Genomic DNA, 21,765 nt, shown 5'->3' with positions numbered 1-21,765 from the left:
TTGTAGTTCAATATCTTATGAACAATCCATATTTCTTTTATGTTGGGAACCAAAACATAACTGCTGTATGTAGTTTATAGCTTTATAATTTAGTGTTTACAAAACCCCTTTAAAAGATAAGTATCTATAGAAGTGAAAGGTACCTGCACTACTTCTTGGCACAAAAGCAGTCCATTTATTGTAATATACTATGTAAAATAGTCTCGTATCATAATATGTGATGTACAACAAATGTTACATTATATATTATCCGTAACATTTGATATGCTGCAACACATTAAAGCCTCAAAACAGAAGTAATGTAGCCCTATTGCGTTCATGGAAATGAAAAACAATAGTTATAAGTATGCTAAATTACTATAGACTGCAATTGCTCATTCAGAGAATTTGTGATGTTCACTTTATCGCAATGGTTTTATACAAACTAGATAATCAAATATTATTATTATTATTATTATTATTATTATTATTATTATTATTATTATTATTATTATTATTATTATTATTATTATTATTATTATTATATTTGAAGTACAATCAAATATCACAATATTAATTATTAGTTTTAATTAACTGAATTGAGCTGAAAATTAAATCTTGATCTCGAAAGATCTTTTTTTTTGTTTTACGTCCCTCGCTTATGCCGGTTAGGCTAAAGGAGACGGTGATGATGAGTAATGAATGAAATGGTGGAATGAAGAAAGTGGGAGGAAACGGGAGAACCCCGAGAAAACCCACGCACACGCTGTTTGTCCACCACAAAGTTAACTTGGCGGGGGCTGGGATCGAACCCGTTGATCTAGAAAGACTAACTATTAAGTTTATGCGTTCTGTACCTTTCTAAAATAATAAATGCTGGAATTGGTTTCAATACTGTTCCTGAGTGAGTACTATCTTCAAAATAATATTAAAAATTATAGAAAAATTTTCGAGACACTCGATTCGAGCCGAGATTTTTAAGAGCAGACTCGACTCGACTCGACTCGACTCGTGTGTCGACTCGAAAATTCGAGTCGTGAAATATGTTTGTCTCGACTCGTCTCGAATTTTACGAAGTGTGTCTCGACTCGTCTCGAATTTTACGAAGTGTGTGTCGACTCGAATTCGAGTCGAGATTCGAGACATGTCTCGACTCGTGCGTATCCCTAATTAATGCTGTTACCCATTTCCCACATTTTAAAAGCACATAGTTTCTAATGTATTGAAATTTGATTTCTTATCGATAATATGAAACATTGTATAAATAGTTGTAAATTTCTATAACTGTTCCTCAAGTGGATCTGTATTGAATCAAAGTTAGTTTTGTGAAGTTTAACAAAAAGCCCAAAATAAACATCTTGAAAACAGCTCTTACTTGTAAATGAATACACAGTTATTACTTTTCGCTCTTGCTATGGTCTGTCCAAGTAGCTTGATAAAAATTCAACGTATTAAAACAACAAAAGCTGCTTCTCTTATATGTAAAGAGAAAAAAGGCAAGTACGGTAAGGTGAGTGTAGGAGGGGACGAAGAATTCTACTTCGCCCTGGGCGCCAAAATCTCTAGCTACTGCTCTGCGTGTAGCTTAAACTGTTACTTCGTGAAAGAAAGTTATTTTAAATATATATAAATGCATCTTCCTATATTTTCTTTCAGATTGTTTTCTATGTTCTTCTGGTATTTATGTTTCTCCACTTGAATCGGTTGATAAATGTAAAGAGAGATGAAGTTGTTGTGGCTACTGTAAAGATAGAGGTAAGCATATTCGTTTATTTGCTTACAATTACAGTTTACGTCATTGTCGGTTTTAAATTATTTAGTATATATGTACACATAATTAATTTTCTTACTAATCATTTGGTAGTGCCGTACTGGACCTTGACTTTGAATTGCAACTTCCATCTTTATTATGAAATTGGTATGAAAAGTTAGATAGCTTTCACACTAAGAACCTGTAAGCCGCTCGCGTGAGTTACAGCTGCTAGCTTTATATTCTCTTAAATGTACGCCTTCACACATGCACTTCATTGTAAGTGAACCGCTGGTCTGAGCTGCTATGAAGACGACCCAGCAGTAGCTGGCTCGAGTGGGCTGGGAAGAAAATAAAATGTAGTCTTATGCGAGCCCTCTATGTTGAAAATTTGATTATTTTGGTGTTACTCTGGTGAAATGTCAGTTTATGTTATTATATAGCAGGGACGTAGCCAAGGGGTGAGTCCAGGGGTCCAGACATCCAGTTCGAAAACAGAAGTTAAAAAAAAGGAAGGATGAAACAAAAGGAAAGGAGAAAAAATCAGCGTTAGAAATAAAAACCTACAGCAAGCGTTTGCTTACTCTTTCTTATGAGGAGCTTTGTTTGGAGGAAACAAATGGGAGGAGTCAAGTTAAAAATTGATATTATTGTAATTGAGCATTCCGAATTCCATCTAGCTCCATGTTAACCCTATGGACTACAAGTGACGATCAATAAAGTGGTTAGATCAGATAGACTCTCAGGTAGAACTTAATAAATGGCCACATTCGCCAATAATATGAACCTGGCAACATAGATTCCAGTTACACTTGTTAAAGAAATTCTCAATTTCGCTACAACATTAATCCATTTTATGAGATGCCTTTACTGCCGAAAGAGACCTCGTTGCTATTTTTGACGGTATTAAACGAAGATAACAAAAAGAAGAAGAAAGAAAACAGGAAGAACCGAGTTCGAATAAGCTCGAAAGTCTATCTCTTTTTCAATACTTTTTAAAAATTCTTCTACTCGAGATTTCGTCATAGTTTGTTCTTACAATACTTACTAACATATCCTCATTTTATTGTCCTAACAAATCAATATGGGTATGTTGCCAGTGAATTTAGATTGATCGAGCGCCTGGTGTGTAACAGAGCTCATGATAGTATTTCATGTCAGCCCCCCTCAATTACGAAATCCTGAACAAATATATGTTTCCAGTAAAATAATTTAGAGAGATCGAACCCCTGGTGTAATAACCACAGTATTTCGTCACGGACCCCCTATTACGAAATCCTGGCTATGTGCATGTATACAGTTCAGCAAACTAACATATAGACATCTTGAAGTAATTGGAACAGACTATAAAATGAACATTCTTCCAGACTTGATAAATTTATAGGATGAATGCACATTGTTCTATATCTTCTTTTCCTTTTTTCTTGTAACTTATCGCTAAGATTATAAAGCTGCAGCTTCTTCTGGCTCTAGCATGGCTGTCATTTAGGTATCACCTCCTTTTGAGCGACTCAGAAGTATCCAATGCCTTTACACTACAAGTTCAAATGAGCGGATTACGCGAGCGTCTCACAAGATCCTAGTGTGAAGGCAGTCTTATATTGAAAGATTTGGTTTATTATTCTAAATAAAAAAACTAAAATGAAACGTACGGTTTGTTTGTCAATATAATACAATCAGTGTATAAGGGGATCAAGCCCACTTTTTCTTCATTTAGAGCATTTACCTTTAAGATCTCTACTTGAAGCTCTTTCAGAGCTTAAAACACCCATGTCCATATACTATAAATAAACAGTTATTATAATTAAAAAAAACATGTATTTAAGTTAACCGTACAAAATTTAATAAGAACCTGCAAGAAATTCTGAGTATTTTTCTATCTACCAGCTTCAGTAACTTTCTACCTGGTCTTACCATAAACACTGTCCCAATACATTGACAAAAAATGATTAGGTACATTTTAATATCTTAATAACATGACTTATATGGATGCGATATGAACCAAAATCACAAATAATTTTATTCAAAATGACCACCATTAGCATGCACATAGTCCTTAAGTCTTTATGGCCACAAATCAATTGCATTACGCAACACATCAACTGGAAAATCTGCAGCTGCCTTCCGAAGAGACCGTTTTCAACTTTCAATATTGGGATGTTTCTTCTTGCAACCTATCTCCTGAAGCTTGGACCACAATTTTTTGTCCGTGGGGTTTAGATCCGGACTAGCAGAAGGCCAATCTGAAGTGGAAATAAAGCACGGACAACTCAGCAGTGACTGGAGGCAAATAACCTGCACTTTGAGTGCTGGGGATGAATCCTGCTGGAAGTTTCAGTTCTGTCCATGGAAGAGAGTATTGGCGAGTTTCTTGACTAGTCTCTTAAGCACTATCTCCTGGTGTACTTTGGCTGAAGTTTTGACCTCCTTTTCACATAACTGGTGCTCCATTGTACAGTCGCAGCTCATACCCCACTACAGCATGACTGAGACAGGATGCTGACTGCTCTGATTTCTTGGAGCCCTTTCATCTACTTCTCTAGAGGATGTAGCATATACCCAGTCAGTTTAGAAGTCTCCTCAACACTGAAAATCTTTTGATCAGTGAATAGGATTCGACGGTGCCCATTTGCTGCGTAACGCTTAAAATAAGAGCTTTGTTTTTGGTTCATTTCTTGGGCTTCAGCTCAATTGTCAGATGTCATTTGTGTTGTTTGTAAGCATGGAGTTCCTGGTCACTGCTTAATGTGCAAGATATAAATATTTTCGATATCTTTATTTCACAAGCCTTAACTAACTCTTTCCTAACTAAATTTCGTCGGATACGCACCGCCACTCCTTCCACACGTTTCGATGTTCGTATTGTGCGTGGTCGTCTTTGGCACGGGCGATCTTTCACAGTTCCAGTCTCGACAAAGCACTGGATAGTGCGGTAAATGAATTTCTTAGTACGTTGCAGCTCCTGGAGAATTTTGAAAATATCCCTTGGTTATTTGCCTACATTGTGCAAGACTATCACGGCCCCATGATTTTCATATTGACTCCATTCCATCCTGATCACTTACAACTGATGCCTTTATACTTCATCAGCTCTTCCAACAATGACTCATGCTTCACGATACCGCTCGTTTGTACGGACGGAAGTACACCCACCTTTAAAGCTCGGACAGTATTTATGGTAAGAGTAGGTAGATACTATGACTTTTCAGGAACATTTATAGCCGATAAAACACTACTATTAAATATTTTAAGTTCCAAAACTGGACTTTCCGCAAATTTCAGATATTTTGAAAACGGAAACTTATTCAAATTCTATAATATTTATTATGACTACGGAAATTTCCACTTTTTGGAAATTTTTCGAATTCTGGAAGTCAAAGAAGCAGAAGAATGAGTGTGGAAATTTAAGAGATACTTGGTTTCTCGAAAATAATGGTCGGTGAGGTTTGAGTTTAGCTGAAATATCAACAAAACTCTGCGCAAGCAAAATAGGTAGTCGTACTAATGTTGTGACGCAACCATCATTCAAGGTAGCATTTTCAAAACCATTATACAACGTTATCCGAACCATTTGTGCTACTTGGTGCTAGTTGTGCTACTTACAAGCAAATGGTACGACATCAGGATTCCAGTTGCGCAATAAGAGTCATATATCTTTAAGGAGCATCAAGTAGTTAGTTAATTACCAAGTTATTAGCTGCAGTCTGCCAATAGGAAAAAAGTAATGGGACTTCAAAGGTAATATGGCAGTCTATGGCAAACACAAGAAAGAAAGCGTTTCTCCCGTTTGTTCTGTGTATTTGAGAAGATGTGGAGAGTATAAAGGATTGAATGATCCAAAGAAAAGCAGTTTGTATAATGTGCACATCAACGAACTAAGACATGGAGCTTTCCGACAAATTTGTTCCTGCGAATGTCACATTCAAGAAGAAACTTATCCCGGCTGGATGCACAGGACTAATGTAGCCCCTGGAAGTGTACTTTTTTCATACTTACAAGAACTTTCTCAATCAAATTCGTCGCTGATACAATCGTACTTTTCCAGGAAACGAACATCTGGCACCGTGACAAGATCTTCAATCCCCAATCGTTTACACTGTATAAGTACTATGCCCTCCTGTTCCGCAATATGGTTCGACTTGTTTTCTACAAAGCGGAATATCTGGATATCGAACCGGAAGCATTCCAAACACCCAATCAGTATTGCTTCGTCTCCCTTATCACTGAATTCTGTTATCACTGCGAGTCGACGGCCATTGTAAGATGTAGACAGTGTACAAACTGATTTTGTTTAGATTATTCGATTCTTTATACTCTCCACATCAACTGCGCGGCTTGAACATGCCATTGGAATCGGTATCTCACCTTCCCAAATGCATAGGAGAGACGAGAGAAAAGCTTCCCTTCTTGTGTTTGTCATAGACCTCAATGTTATCTTTGAAGTACCACAACTTTCTCCCTATTGGCGGAGTGCAGCTAATAACTTGGTACTTAAATAACTACGAGGTGTGGCAATTAAATAACGAGACTGGTGTCATAAATGTGATGTATTGCGAAGAAAGTTACAATTGACTGTTATCTCCTTTAATATATTCCACTCCCCTATCTATACACCGCTGCATAGTGCCTTCCATTGTTCAAAGCAATGCTCTAGGTCATCACATATCACACTGTTCAACAACTCTGCCGTTTTTCCTTTCACCTCTTCCACAGGCTGAAAATGTGTTCCCTTCTATGCACTTTCATTTTTAGGAATAGATAAAAGTCACAGGGAGCCAGGTCTGCGGAATACGGAGGATGAGCGAGCACAGGAATGCGCTTCGCTGCTAAAAACTGCTTCACAGAAAGAGCCTTATGGGCAGGCGCATTGTCTTGGTGCAGGATCCATGTATCCTTCTTCCACAAATCCGGTCTCTTCTTCCTTATTCTTTCCATCAGCTTGAGTAGGACTCCTTTGTAGTAGGTCTGATTCACCGTTTGACCCTGAGGCAACCATTCAGTCATGATGATACCCCTGATATCGAAAAAAACGATAAGCATTGCCTTCAATTTCGACTTGCTCATTCGTGCTTTTTTCATTCTTGGGGATGTGAGAGTCTTCCAGTGCATGGATTGACGCTTAGTCTCGGGGTCATGCTGGAAAATCCACGTTTCATCACATGTGATGACACGTGTTAGCAAGTTTGGTTCTGCTTTGAGTCATTCCATGACGTCACGGCAAATGGTCTTTCGAATGTCTTTTTGTTCCTGAGAGAGGTTTTTTGGGACAATTTTTGCACAAACTTTTGTCATGTATAAATTGTCATGCATAATTCGTCTTACTGTCTCTTTGTTAATGTTGGTTATGCCTGTAATCATCCAAATGCTCAGACATCTATCTTTCCGCACAAGTTCATTATTTTTTGAACATTTTCTTCCATTCTTGAACTCAAATTGCGAACGGGTCGTTCATCATCTTCAACCTCCTCCCTACCTTCTGAAAATCGTTTGTGCCATTCGAAAACTAGTGCACGTGATATAGCATTATCAATATACACCTCTTTTAACATTGCACAACATTCCGTCGGTGTTTTGTTTAATTTCACCAGAAATTTTATGTTAATGCGCTGCTCAACTTTACTGTTCACTCTGATTCCGGCACTACTACAGAACACTGTCCTCTTCATGGAAGCCTGCAAAGAAAAGAAATGCTTTCAGAATCATGAAACAAACAGTGGCTACTCATGAATGCCCAAGATCAAAAACACATCATTAGCTACCTTCCCCTCACGATCCTGCGCAACAGGAGGTGGGCAGTCACGTTATTTAACTGCCACACCTCGTACTTGATGCTTTTTAAGAATATATAACTCTTATTGCGCAACTCGAGTTCTGATATCGTGCCCTCTGCTTGTTAGATATTCTTTTTTGCAACAAGCTACCTTGATTTTTTTATAAATATTTATTTTTGCTTTGAAACAAAATACAATAAAGGTGTTTCAGAGATGTGAATTGAAATTGCTGCAGTCTCTAGTATGTTTGTTTCCTTTTCGGGCACTTTTCTCTGATATCTCAATGTCGATCTTGGAAAAGTAAATATCAGTCTTGAAAAGTTAAATGTCGTTCGTCGAAAGCTAAATATACGAAGGCCGTTAGGAAAGTAACCTCCGATTGATTAAGAAAGAAACACCAAATATATAAGAATTTTTATATACATCTGAGAAGTACTTCTTTGTTCTATTTTTCAACATCGTTTTCATAAGCATTCAAGGACTTATCGTATCTCTGCACTAGCTTAGAAATTCCATCAGCATAAAAATCTCCCGCCTGTACCTTGAGTCAGCCTGTGACCGCATCTTTCAGCACAGTATTTCCTGTAGCCTAACCTCTGTATCACTACGTCAGATAACACAGACCTGGAAATTTGTGGAAATTTATCGGAAAGCTCGAAGGTTGTTAAACGTTGATTTTCATGAACATTTTCAACAATTTTCTGAACGAGTTCATTAGTGATCAGTGATGGCCTGCCAATCCTCTCTTTGTTATAAATGTTTTCTCGTCCACTCGTCCACTTTTCTCGTCCACACGAACCTATTCACAAACAACTCCTTCACTCATCACACTTAGTCCATACACGGCACAAAGTTCCCGATGAATAGCTGCTACCGAGTACTGTTTTGCCGTAAGAAAACGAAGCTCGCACTTGGCGGGGTTTTCTACTGCAAGACACATTTTGAGACGCTACAAAAGAGGAACTAGTAATCAGACAACCTTCATTCTACTACGCCTGGATACAAACTGATATACCGTGCACGTCTGTGCAAAGATGGTAGCGCTACCCCCATGACCAATCGGAGGTTACTTTCCAAACGTGCCTCGTATTTCCGTTGGCACTTAAAAAGTTCGTTACTGAATTTTCTGTCTGTGTCTCTGTCTGTCTGTTATTTGCGATTTTTTAAAAACATTTTTAGCCTTCCATTCGATAGAGCATCAAAAACTATCTGAGAAAGTGGTGGAATGTTCGTATCGGTCTTACCGTTCGCGAGATTTTGGCCCAAAAATGGCCGATTTTCGGAGATTTAAAGAACCATATCTCGGGAACCGTAAGCTATAAAGAGATGATATTGGTGTTGATCAATACCTAAGACGATGGTATTGATCAATCAAATCAACAAAATTTAAGGAATTCAGATTTTGATGATAAATGAAATTTTTCAAAAAGAATAATGTTAATTCAGATATTTTAATAATGATCAGGCCACGGCTAAGTAAAATTTATTTATTTATTTATTTCATAAGGACAACACAAGAAGCTTAGTGCCCAGTTATAGTGTTGTGTAAATAATTATCTAACATACACTATTATACATACACAAATATGTCTTTTAATTATGCAGAAGTCATTGCCTGACAATTGTTTTGAACTTGTTACCGGACATACTAAATACATCTACTACATGAAATCTAATCATTTCGTTATATGAATCATACATTCGCCACAGAGGAGACTTACATAATAGGTTAGTTCTTGCTTTTCTACAATAGAATGTCTTAGTGTCTGCTGTTCTAGTCCTACCTATTGGGACACGTAATAATACTTCTGATGCTAATTCTGGACAGTCAATTTTACCGTTTAATAATTTATGTAAGAACAACAGATCAAACACTCATCTCCTTTTTTCTAATGTTTGAAAACTAAAATTCGTTACTAAGTCTTCATAGGGGACATATTTTGGGTAGAAACCGGTTCTCTTGTATGCAAGCATTTTTAAAAATTTAAACTGTATATTTTCTATTGCATCAGGGTATTTAGTGACATTTGGTGTCCAAACAGTACAACAGTATTCTAATTTTGACTTCACATTCGAAAAATATAACCTTATAAATGTTGATCCTTTGTAGAAAACCTGCCCTATCCTATGAATTTAAACAGATTTCTATATGCACTACTCGTTATTGCGTCAACGTGTTGAGCAAAGATTAATTTGCTATCAAATATAACCCCCAGAACTTTGATACTATTTGGGGTAGACAAGGAAGGCCATTTATTGTAACGGTAAAGTTAATTGGATTTTCTTTTTTTCGTGAAAGATACAGATTTACACACATTGAGGATTGGACACATTCAGGGTTAATTTATTATTATCATGCCATATTTGAACTCTTTGTGGATCCTATTGAAGTTTCACGCAGTCATCAATTGAACTTACTTTGGAGTGTAATTTAAGATTGTCGTCAAAATGAAAAAATTGAGAAGTTTTAATGCACAGAGAAATATCATTAATAACAAGAAGAAACAACAGGGGAACCTAGATTGGATCCTTGAGGGACTCCCGATAGAGTATTCAACTTGAAAATTACCCGTAAGTGAAACATTGTCTAGGCCTAGGATTATTCAACTGAAACTCTCTCCTCTGTGAGAAAAGTTTCTTTTTTTAAATCGGAATTTAATATTTGTATCATTATTTGTATATTTTATGCTCTTACTGTGTTGATGTGTATCAAGTTCAAAATAAACAAGAATAGCACCCGATTTCAAGAATTCAAAACCTGTTTTCATTAACCTTTCATTGTTGTTACATTTTCAATGCCAGAGAGAGGGCGTAGCCCTCTAATGGCTGGGAGTAGGAACTTATTTTCTGCATGATGAAACTTAATTGATGAATAAAGATTTCACTATGTTACCCTATTCCCGTAACCCTTAAAAAAATTACATTTTCACTCCAAGCTGTGCGCCTATTTTCAATGTCATAAAGAAACCAGTTAAGAAGCTCCAAGAGTATTGCCAGAACGAACTTAGAAAGAACTAATTCTCTTATTAACTTCTATTGTTCTATGTACTTTGTCAAACAATTCTTGTAATATATCTATCCATTACTAATTTTCTTGAATAGTAAATTTTTTCCACATGTTTTGTTTAAGTGTTCTGGTAAAACATTCTACGGTAGCTGTTTTACGAAGACATGCTCAAAATGGAGGGCTGAATTAAAAAAAAAAATAAAAATATTATCTCTCCATGACTTAAGGTTCTCGAGATATGGCTCCTAAAATCTTCGGAAATCCAAATTTTTTGGCCAATATCTGGGGAACGGAGACCAGTTATATGAAAATGTTTACCATCCTCTTAGGTATTGATCAATACCAATATGATCTCTCTATGACTTGCTCTTCCCGAGATACGGCTCTTTAAATCTCCCGAAATCGGACGTTTATGGTCAATATCTCGGGACAGGCCGGTAGCCAGCCCAAAAATGTAGGGAGGGCCCGGCTGAAGTTAGGGGGGGCCCGGATACAACCATATTATAGTTCATCAATATATTATAGTTCATTTGCAAGCCTACCGTGAAAATTTTAGAGGGGTCCCGCAAAAATTTAGGGGGGGCAGCCCCCTAGACCCCCTGGATACGGGCCTGTCTCGGGAACGGAAGAGTGACACGAAAAATCTATCACTTTCTCAGATAGTTTTAGATGCTCTATCGAATAGGGGGCTCAAAATTGAAATATTCACAAATAACAGACACACAGGGAGACATAGAGAATTCAATAACGAACTTTTTAAAGCTCGTTGAATATACAGTGCATTAAATGTTGTCACAATTCACAAATTTTTATTAGAAAATTGCCTTCGATGAACATGTGTAAACTAGCTACAACTAGTGGAGTTTACCCCCTTTTTTCCCCTTGCACTTGATTAATTGCAATCCTAAACAACAGGGTTACTTCTGCAAAAGAAGGTAATGCACACACTAAACTTCATCAAAATTGGATAAATTTTACGAGTGATTATCAAGCAGAAGGACGGACAAACACACAAATGCCAATCGAGTCGAGGAATACAAGTTTCGCTAACGGTCACTTCAATAATAACTAGATTATTGTAAAAGTAAGGATATGCTGAAAAACTGTAAAGTCATAGAAGAAAAGAACACTACATGCGTGACTGCGATTTAATAATCACAGGGATAGTAAGAGAATTCCTATTGGAGTCAAAATGAAGGCTAAATTGGCATTGTGTTAACAGAATAACATAGAGCAAATATGTTATTCTATTTCAATTGTGCCCTCAGAAAATATGTGAAACATACTTCGATCCCATCACGCCATATGGAGGAAATCTTCCCTTTGGTTTGAGGAAGAACTGAATGACCTTGGCTGTGTTGCCAATTCGTCATTCAATTGTTTAGTCATGATTAGACAGCGAAACTCATGAAATAATTCAATTTGGCAACCATGTTCCTCATCCTACCATGAACCACAGCAACTTGTCCCTGCTCTTTAGAGGAAGGTACAGGAAAACATACATCGACAGCAGAACCAGAGGGGGAACACTTGAAATAGAGAGGCTCTACACACTGTAAATAGAAACTCAAATTTCGATTTACAGATGTGTCCTTGCCGGAGGCAGATAAACAAAGTGAACATTATAGAAACAGTGGTAACGCGATAGTATTTTATTTGTTAATTTTCTTTTGTGTCTACTAGCATTTTTCTTCTTTCTGCGCTAATGATCTGTGTATATTGTGATTTTGTGCACCAATTTACTAAACATTTAAATGTCTATTATATTTAAATTGTAATTTATTTCAGAATGGTTACTTTATAAAAGCAGTGAATGCAGAACCAAATTCGTTTCTAGATATTATCGTACTAATATTGCTAGCAGTTCTAGGCATGCATATTACCTTCCCAGCAGTTGAACGGGTTTCAAATGTCAAACATATGCAGCTGATCACAGGAACTAATGCTTGTCTATATTGGTTTTCATTTTACTTCTGGGACATGGTCTTCTATTCGATAGGAATTGTTGGACCTGCTTGTATCATAGTAGTGTTCGTTGATAACTTGAAACTTTTTTCTGAGTATTTAGGTAAGTATAACTCACAATATTATTAATATTATAAAGCAGTGGTTCTCAAACTTTCCTATAACGCGGAGCCTCTTGCAATGCTATCTGAAATTTAACATGATATTAAAAATATATATACTAATGAGAATTACTATTGACAAGAAAATGGTAAAGAAATATAATACAATAGATAATTTATTCTTGAGATACATGATTGTTTCCTAGTGAATGAAATTTCAATTGAAAATACAGTAGCTTTCAAGACTGAAAATTAATGTCTTTTTCTCTAAGGAAATCCACTTGATAAACAATGTTTTCAAAGGTGGAGTCACTAATGTGGGGAATGAAATTCTTTGTATTTATCCATAATTGCATTGAAATCTAGAGTAAGTTTTGTCACCATCAGTCTTAGGTGCGATTCCATATTAAAACGATTTCGCTTTAGGGTCTTAATACTGAAACGCAAAGACCCCCCCCAAAAAAAAAGAAAAAAGAAAAGAAAAAAGAAAGAAAGAAAGAAAGAAAGAAAGTGCTCACATAAGTAAGTGGTAGGGAAAGGCATCAAATAATGGGAAGAGTTTTTAGACAACTCTTCATACTCACAGGGCAGAAATTTAGCAAAGTAGGAAAATATTCACATTTTCAAACTAATTATAATTTCTAATTGCTTTCTTTTTAGTAACTGAATAAATACTTCTTGTATAACAACTGTAAGTTCTATTTAATTACAGAACGTTTAAATTTTTAGGCGTCGCGGACCCCCTGGCTAGGTCTCGTACACCCCACTTTGAGAGCTACTGTTATAAAGCTTAAGAATTCTGCGTACGACGTAGGCAATAAGCAATAAAGGTACTTTTAATGTTAGAAGAAAAATGAATATAATTTAGCTATTCCGTGTTGCATACTGCTTCTAATTTAAATTCTACATTGGAAATTATAGTCATTCAAAGTTTAGTGAGTCCGTACGTAAAATCAAAAACAAACTTAAAGTGTGTAGTGATGAGCAAATGCAAGACTTGCTCATGCATGCAAGCCCAGTCTTGGGCTTGGTCTTGCACTGGAACCGTTGGTCTTGGTCTTGGTCTTGCATGCAAGAGTCTTGCAAGTCTTGCTTTTAAGAAATGTTATGCTTTTCATAGGTAAATTTTACTCTGAATATAAGGGATAATAAATTTCCTGTTAAGTGCCATAAATGGAAGTGCCTAACACTAGCCCTACTCACTAGGGATGATATGATATCAGGCCCAAGTACCTGGGGAAAACCTATATATCGTCTGAAAGCTCTTGCCATGAGAAGTACGAAACCGTTTTCAAATCACGGGCAAACCCGGAAACTGACCCTATATGCGGCCAGTTTGCTGGTGTTTGTGACCCTACCCTATGTATGGTATAATTGGTATATTCGACAGAAATAAAAATGAATATTACAATGCATCACACGTAAGCCCCTGAGCCCATTATGTTCCTGTTTGACTCACTGCTACAATGTGAATCGTTTAAGGATTTGATAATATCACTTTGCACCCAAACGTACCCATTTCGTTAGTGTTGCCAACGAATTGTAAATACAACGTGGCAGATGGTTTCTGTACCACTCGATGTATATCCATGAAAACGCGGTATAAACATCATTCGTCACTAGAGAAAATATACTTCGGACATATTCCTCTTCCAAGGACCCCAGTTTATCAGTGTTGCCAAACAAGTATAAAAATAAGAAATTGTAAAATACTTTCCGTACGATGAGACGTTTATACACCAAACTTTCCAGAAACATCACACGAACTATAGCAAAAATATGTTGAGTGTGGCCGTCTCCCAACCATTCTAGGTTGTCAGTGTTGCCAACAAGTGTAAACATCACAACGTTGAAAAAGGCGTGACTGCCATTAAAAGAATATATAACAAACGTGACAGAAGCAGCATTGGACAATGAAAAACAGTGTATGTCCCCGTCTCCCAAGCACCCCAGTGTGGCAGTGTTACCAAACAATGCGAACATTCAAGATTTTCGCATGAAGTCTACCGCATTGGCAAATATGACAACATGGGTGCTTGTGAGTTCACTAACATACTACAAACCAAGTATGGGCCACAGTCTAATTATATCCGCCATAGTGAGGTGCTTGAGAGATGGGGACACTCACCCAATCTTTTCCATTGTCCAATGCTGCTTCTATCACTTTTGTCATATATTCGTACAATGACATCCACACCATTTTCAACATTGTGATGTTCACACTTGTTGGTAACACTGACAACCTAGAATGGTTGGGAGACGGCCACACTCAACATCTTTTTGCTATAGTTTGTGTGATGTTTCTGCAAAGCTTGGTGTATAAACATCTCATCGTACGGAAAGTATTTTACAATTTGTTATTTTTATACTTGGTTAGCAACACTGATAAACTGGGGTCCTTGGAAGAGGAATATGTCCGAAGTATATTTTCTCTAGTGACGAATGATGTTTATGCCGCGTTTTTATGGATATACATCGAGTGGTACAGAAACCATCTGCCACGTTGCATTTACAATTCGTTGGCAACACTAACGAAATGGGTACGTTTGGGTGCAAAGTGATATTATCAAATCCTTAAACGAGTCACATTGTAGCAGTGAGCCAAACAGGAACATGATGGGCTCAGGGGCTTATGTGTGATGCATCGTAATATTCATTTTTATTTCTGTTGAATATACCATACATAGGGTCACAAACACCAACAAACCTGCTCCATATAGGATCAGTTTGCGGGTTTGCCCGTGATTTGAAAACGGTTTCGTACTTCTCATGGCAAGAGCTTTCAGACGATATATAGGTTTTCCCCAGGTACTTGGTCCCGGTATGGAATCATCCCTAGTCAGTGAAAAATTGGTTATCTAGTATTAACTGTGGAAGTAGTTCAATAATAATCCCCAGAATGTGACGTATGTCTATATATCACAGCAGATCTGAAGTAACATCTGAGCTGTTTACTCAATATTTTCGTTTTGCCACTTAGCACGGATTTAATACTCAGTCTACAACTGTCTATGTCTTTTGTGTAAACTTGATTTATATTACTTTTGATCTCTATTACAAATACAATATAACGGCATCAAACTCCAAGTTATATTGAAATAACTGTACAAAATCACTCTCACTTGTGAATGTTGTTTATTTATTGTTGTATAATGTTATATCGTCTTCGATGTGCCGCACAGTGGTCGAAATAACAAAAAAGCTGGACAAAACCCGCAAAATGAGCTCTATCACTGGAACGAAAGTCTATAATCTTTTAGTAGGGGAATGTCAACTCTATATAGAACACATAAGTTTTTTTTTTTTTTTTTTATCCTGGCATCACTCGTTCGTAAGGAAATACCTGTCGAAAGTGGATATGGCCGTCCTTGTAAAATTGCTTTTTGTGTGTGACAGTATGACGGAACTGATACTCTTAAGTATGTTGATAGTTATGAAATGCTAAATATTAGTATTGTTTATCAGAACAATAGCAATCCTTTAAGGCCAATTTCAGGCCTCTGAGGTATCAAAATCAATGTTTTCCTTGCAAGTCCAAGGATTTTTTTTTTCATTTTAATAATTTCTGTGATCTCTCAGATTTTTGCTAGAACTAGCTGCTACTAGCTGCTACCTGACAAACATAGCGAGCTTCAATGAGTCTGGGCGCGCGCTCAATGCCCAGAAAGACTGACTGCTAGTCCCGTTGTGTCGTGCCATCTTGCCACCAAGACAGGTCTTCGCGTACATGATAAATCGCTGAAGAATTTACTATACCCGTAGCTCCTCTCCCAATAGAGATGCTAAGTGAGGAAGCTTAGACGTCTCGAAAACGACTTTAGCAGGTATCGCGGGAAATGGTGCCGTAAAAACTCTAGGAAAAATATAAACCTACAATTGCATTTCTTTTTTTTTTTTCGTCTGACCCGCTAATTTTATCGCTGAGACCCAGGATGCCACAAATCATAACAATATGCCGAACGAAATTTTACAATTTTTAAATATTCATCACCAATCTCATGTATGGGCACCTGAGACTTTTGAAAATGATTAATTTCGCAATCGAATTTTGTGATTTTTATTGTAGTTGATTGGACAACTCTCGCTGTTTTGTTTTTAAATACGCATGTTGCGAATACATTTAAACATTTCTTACACGAACTGACTTTTGGTTAAATTCATTATTCGTGTCGTTACCGTCCAAAAATAGGTTTATTTAGTTTAAATGAGATCTTTATTCTTCAATTTTAATAAGAATGACATTACCACAGCTTCTAAATTATTTTTTTCATGACGACCCAAGATGGTATTTGTAAATCTGATTTTGAAAACGTGGACTTTCTTTCACTACCTACATAGGCAACCAGCATCACTGACCATAAACGGTAAATTATTATTCACATTACAGCAGAACAATCGAAAATAGCCTAATACGCCTTCAAAAAATACCATATCGACAAAAACGCGCTTTCAATACGCCCCCAAATAATTTCACAGCATTTTCTCGTCATTCCGACCACTGTGTGCCGTGTAAAGACATACAGGAGGCTAAAAGTTATATTAATAAACAATTATTCAACGTATAAGCATCCGGGCACGAAATTAAGCTTGCGGTCACATGCACCAAGTTTTTGTCAATGTCGTGAAAATGTTATTTTGATATTAATTTTATCAGCACACATTAAAAATTTTCAACGGATGCATGAGCATCGAAGTCAAGGCCATACCCATGTTGTCGGCACCTATGGTGTACGGAATTACCGATGTTAAATACCACACTTCTCTTTAGTTTCGGAAGAAAAACACCACTAATATGTTTTGAAATGAAATTAAATATTTAGTTTAACGTCCCACGTTTATGCATCAAGGCTAAGGGAGACGGTGATGATGAGAAATTAATGAAATGTTGGAATAAAGAAAGTAGGAGGAAACAGGAAAACCCCAAGAAAACCCACTCAAACAGTGTTTGCCCACCAAAATCTTACATGGCGCAAACTGGGATCCAACCAGGGACCCCAATAACCATATGTGACTGCTCTACCACCGAGCCGGTACTTTTGCAAGACTCTTGCGCAAGAATCTAGGTCTTGGTCTTGGTCTTGCAGGTATTGTCTTGGTCTTGCACCCCTTGGTCTTGGTCTTGGTCTTGCATCAGGATTCCTGGTCTTAGTCTTGGTCTTGCATCAGGATTCCTGGTCTTTGTCTTACATGCAAGACTCTTGCAAAAACTGCAGAACCGAAACTCTTGCGCTCATCACTAAAAGTGTGGAAGAAATTAACGGGAAGTTTGCAATCGTTAGAGAAAAGAATATAAATCCTGTATCCTACTGCTAAAATGTGAATATCATTGTTTGTTGTTTGGTGTATTGTTCTTTTTTTAAATTCGGTATTTATTTTCATTCTCTTCCCATTAACACAGGAATGCAAATAAGCTACAAAATTTTAGTAGCCCAAGAAAAAAGCGACTGGCTCACATCCCACAATAGAAACCACTTACTTGCCTTCGGTATTTTAATGTTGATACTAAATACTCGCCCGCACCGATGAACCACTCGCCCCGGGTTGAATTTTCTTCGCCTAGTAATTTATATAAAGTATTGGATTTGGCAAGTGTTATTTCCGCTAAAGCACATTTTCGTCTTCTAGTCTAATAGGCTTGTGAATGTTGTTCTTTCGACTAGAAGATATGTATTCCTTCTTCTTCTCCTGTCAGACTTCGAATTTGACAAAAATGTTTGTTGTAGCGCAATAAAACATTTGTACGTTCTTAACCTAATAGATTGTGCCATATTTCGCTATGTATGTGATTTCGGATGATAGCCAGGCATAAAATAAGATCCAGTTACGAACAAATTCAAGTGAATGATTTCTCTGTTGCTGCAGGTAGTCTAAAGAGCTCAGCTAACTGTGATGCACCTTTACTTATCAGAACCATTAGCGTTTGTGGTACTGTCTCCCCAACAATGTAGCAACATTATAGTCTTGTATACAATTCTCCAGTTTCAACGATTAATCATGTATGGAGTGAACGTATGTGAATGTAGTGAAGTGTTCATACTAACACGCAGCAACAAATAATTATATATCACCTTGATAACTGGCATAAATATCTTAAATTAAATAAACGAAACTTTTCGTAGTAATCTAGTTTGCGAGATTCGTTATTGTGGATCTTTAACAATGTATATTTGTTTTCTATTATAGAGTGGTTTTGCATACCTTTGATACTCCTCGGCGCCAGCATGCTGCCCTTTGTACATATACTAAGTTTCTTTGTTTCAAAAGAAGGGACGGGAATAATTATCTTGTTTAGCATTTATGCCACACTATGTAAGTATTAGTTCACGGAAATATTTGTATAGACATTAGAATAAATGAATGTTGTCCCATCCAAAACTTTTTCTTAAAACACTCACAAACAAAGTAATTATTTTTATTATTCCTCGATAGAAATTATAGCTATATACTTATATAAGAATAATATAATTTTTATAGACCATAAAAAGTATACTCAAATGATTGTCTGCATTACTGAGTTATTATTAAAGGGAGTTCAGTAGTTGTAGAGACGGCTACTCAGATTTCTTGTATATTCTACATCTTATATACACTGGTTTGCAAAATTTAAGGACGAAAGTAGAACTGCATGCTGTCACTCCCAAGTGGCAAAGATCGTTGAAACTTGCTGCATAACGAAAGTAGTGCTGCAGGATGATTCAAGAAACAACAGGAAGAATGCGAGATTAGAACAAAAAAATAGCACTTTACAGTCAGGTCACTGCGACTTAAAATGCCTTACCTGACATTACAGAAGGAGTGAAATGGTCCTCTAAAGTAGGATGACCAAATCGTCAACTAGAGAAAACGGGACAATTTTTTAGTTTTCGATATGTTACTCCCCTAGAGATATATTTTTTGCTTCTCCGTTCTCTCTCTCTCTCTCTCTCTCTCTCTCGACATCTCTCACACAAAAAAGCAAATTTACACTTTTTCGTTTTAAAACCTATTGAAATGGTTGTGGAATTAAATAATGACAAGTGACTATCAGCAACTAACAAAAAATGAAATTTTGAAAACATTACTAAAAACATATGAAACATCTATCAATATCTGACAATCAACAAAATCTGTCACCGGCAGAATTTATAACGAACTACTCTCAGCATCGGATTCCAACTCTCTTTATTTGCTTTTTCTTACTTTTAAACATTATTTCACTTACAAGTAGTTTTCTTTCTACTTTTACTTTTATAGTTCTTTACTTTTGTTCCCCTTTCGTAAATGACAGTATGTTACATCTTAGTCAAATCAGGGAAACACTGTACTGTACTGATGACAGCGCCTCAGTCTTCCACCGCCCAAAACAGAGAGAGTATAAACAATTTGTTTTTCATAAGACTTTCAAGTCCTTGCACTGTCGTCTGCGGAATGGGAGTCTTGCAGGGGGAGCCCTAGGAGGAAAAAACAGTTGAGTTGAGTTGATTTTGAGTTTAACGTCCCGTTCAGCAGCGAGGCTATATGAGACGTGGACCTACTGATTAACGTGGAATCCGAACCACATGAGCTCCCGCGGAGGGAAAACAGTGTAGCCACCATATCCAATATCGCAAACGTCGTAATGACGTTGCTCAGTAATTAGACATATTAGAATATAATCACATACCTTAGAAAATAATAATATAAATTAGGAAATTTTAGATTGGAAATTTTTTTAGCTAATGTACGTAAACCCAGGACTTTTTAGCGTCCCGGGAAAATCTTTCGGGACATCTGTAATGGTAATGAAAAAACGGGACAAACCCGTTTTTACGGGACGGTTGGTCACCCTACTCTAAAGTGAAGTGTGACCACCACGGACAGTAATGCATTATGTTTATCGTCTTCCCATGCTGCGTACAAAGTTGGTAATAAGTTGTTGTGGTATGGAGTTTCACTCCTCAACAAACGTTATGAACAACTGTTGGATGGTTCTTGGTGCATCTGAATGTGTTGCAAGACGTATTCCTATAGCATCACGCACATACTCCATGAGATTCAAACAGGGGAGCTGCCAGGCCAATCCATTCTCAGGATATTCTTTTGTTCCAAGAACTAGGCTTCGTGTGCTATTTAATGCAGTCTCGCATTATCATGCATAAGAAGAAATCGGGGCCAACTGAACCTCTGAAAAGATGCATGTGGAGAAGGAGTATAGTTTAACAATAATGTTGACCGATGAGAGTATCGCGTTGAATTATTTGGAGGCTGGTATGCCCAATCAACATTATGTCTCCCTACACAAGAACTTCTCGAACATCACAATGATGATATTCGACAGCGTTTCTACCTTCAATTCGTGTTTCTTGTGTTTGTATTGGCACGAGCTGTTTGATGCCGGTTCTTTCATGTCTGTTGCACAAAGTAGCGATCGTCCTCTGCTGTAGTTGACTGTGTCCAAGGTATATAAAATAACAGATAGCTCCAGTTCGCGTTTAGCGTTCTGATAAGCTTCCTGTCCGTGACGCCTTATGGAGGAACTTTTGCCCATGAAACAGCATACTAACTAGCGTAATTGCGTATGCAGAATTTCACTTGCTTTCTTGAACGATACCTTGCGATACCCAAGGATGTTTAAAATAGAGGATCTGCCCATGTGTATCTTCATCCTATTAGGTAACTGAATGACCGCCATATATGTTAGCTCAAAACATTGTGATCTTCATATATCTGTTGTTTATTTTTATTTAAGTCATTGCTTCGTGGCGCACGAAATGATCCACCATTTTCTTTTTAAATAAAAACTCTATTCACAATCAGAACAGAAAGAAATGCACGTCACAAGAAAGAGTGTACTGTAGAGAAATGTGCTAATTCAAAACATGTTCAATGTGGCCGCCATTGTTGATCTGAACTGCCTTTAATCGAACACTGAGGTTATTCACTACTCGACGACACATGTTTTCATCAATTTCACCGCAAGCATGAACAAGAAGTCGTCTGAGCTCTACCAAATTGTTGGGATGTTTCGGAAAAATCTTTTCCTTCAAATACCTCCACATAAAGTAATTACATGGGTTAAGATCAGGACTATGAGTTGACCAAGATAGTCCAGCATGAAACCGGTCTGGAAACCGATCAGAAATAACGCGCATGTGAAAAATTTCGTGTAAGAAATCCAAGACAACATTCGCAGTGTGCGATTCGACTCCATCTTGCATGAACCACTGCGTGTTG

The 21,765-nt window shown here is 37.1% G+C and overlaps 1 protein-coding gene across 1 annotated transcript in view; it reads left to right on the top strand.

Moving 5' to 3' along the window:
• The window catches only part of LOC145670413 (phospholipid-transporting ATPase ABCA3-like), a 541,163-nt gene that overhangs the window by 266,518 nt on the left and 252,880 nt on the right, over window positions 1-21,765 (top strand). The window contains exons 16-18 of the mRNA XM_081739072.1: window positions 1,636-1,734; window positions 12,296-12,575; window positions 18,757-18,882. Of these exons, the coding sequence (XP_081595198.1) occupies window positions 1,636-1,734; window positions 12,296-12,575; window positions 18,757-18,882 (505 nt within the window). The remainder of the gene's footprint in view (window positions 1-1,635; window positions 1,735-12,295; window positions 12,576-18,756; window positions 18,883-21,765) is intronic.

This window comes from Thermobia domestica, chromosome 14, assembly GCF_964235325.1.
Source record: "Thermobia domestica chromosome 14, izTheDome1.hap1.1, whole genome shotgun sequence".
In the NCBI taxonomy this organism is placed as follows: domain Eukaryota; kingdom Metazoa; phylum Arthropoda; class Insecta; order Zygentoma; family Lepismatidae; genus Thermobia; species Thermobia domestica.
This window is presented reverse-complemented; position numbering and strand designations above follow the sequence as displayed.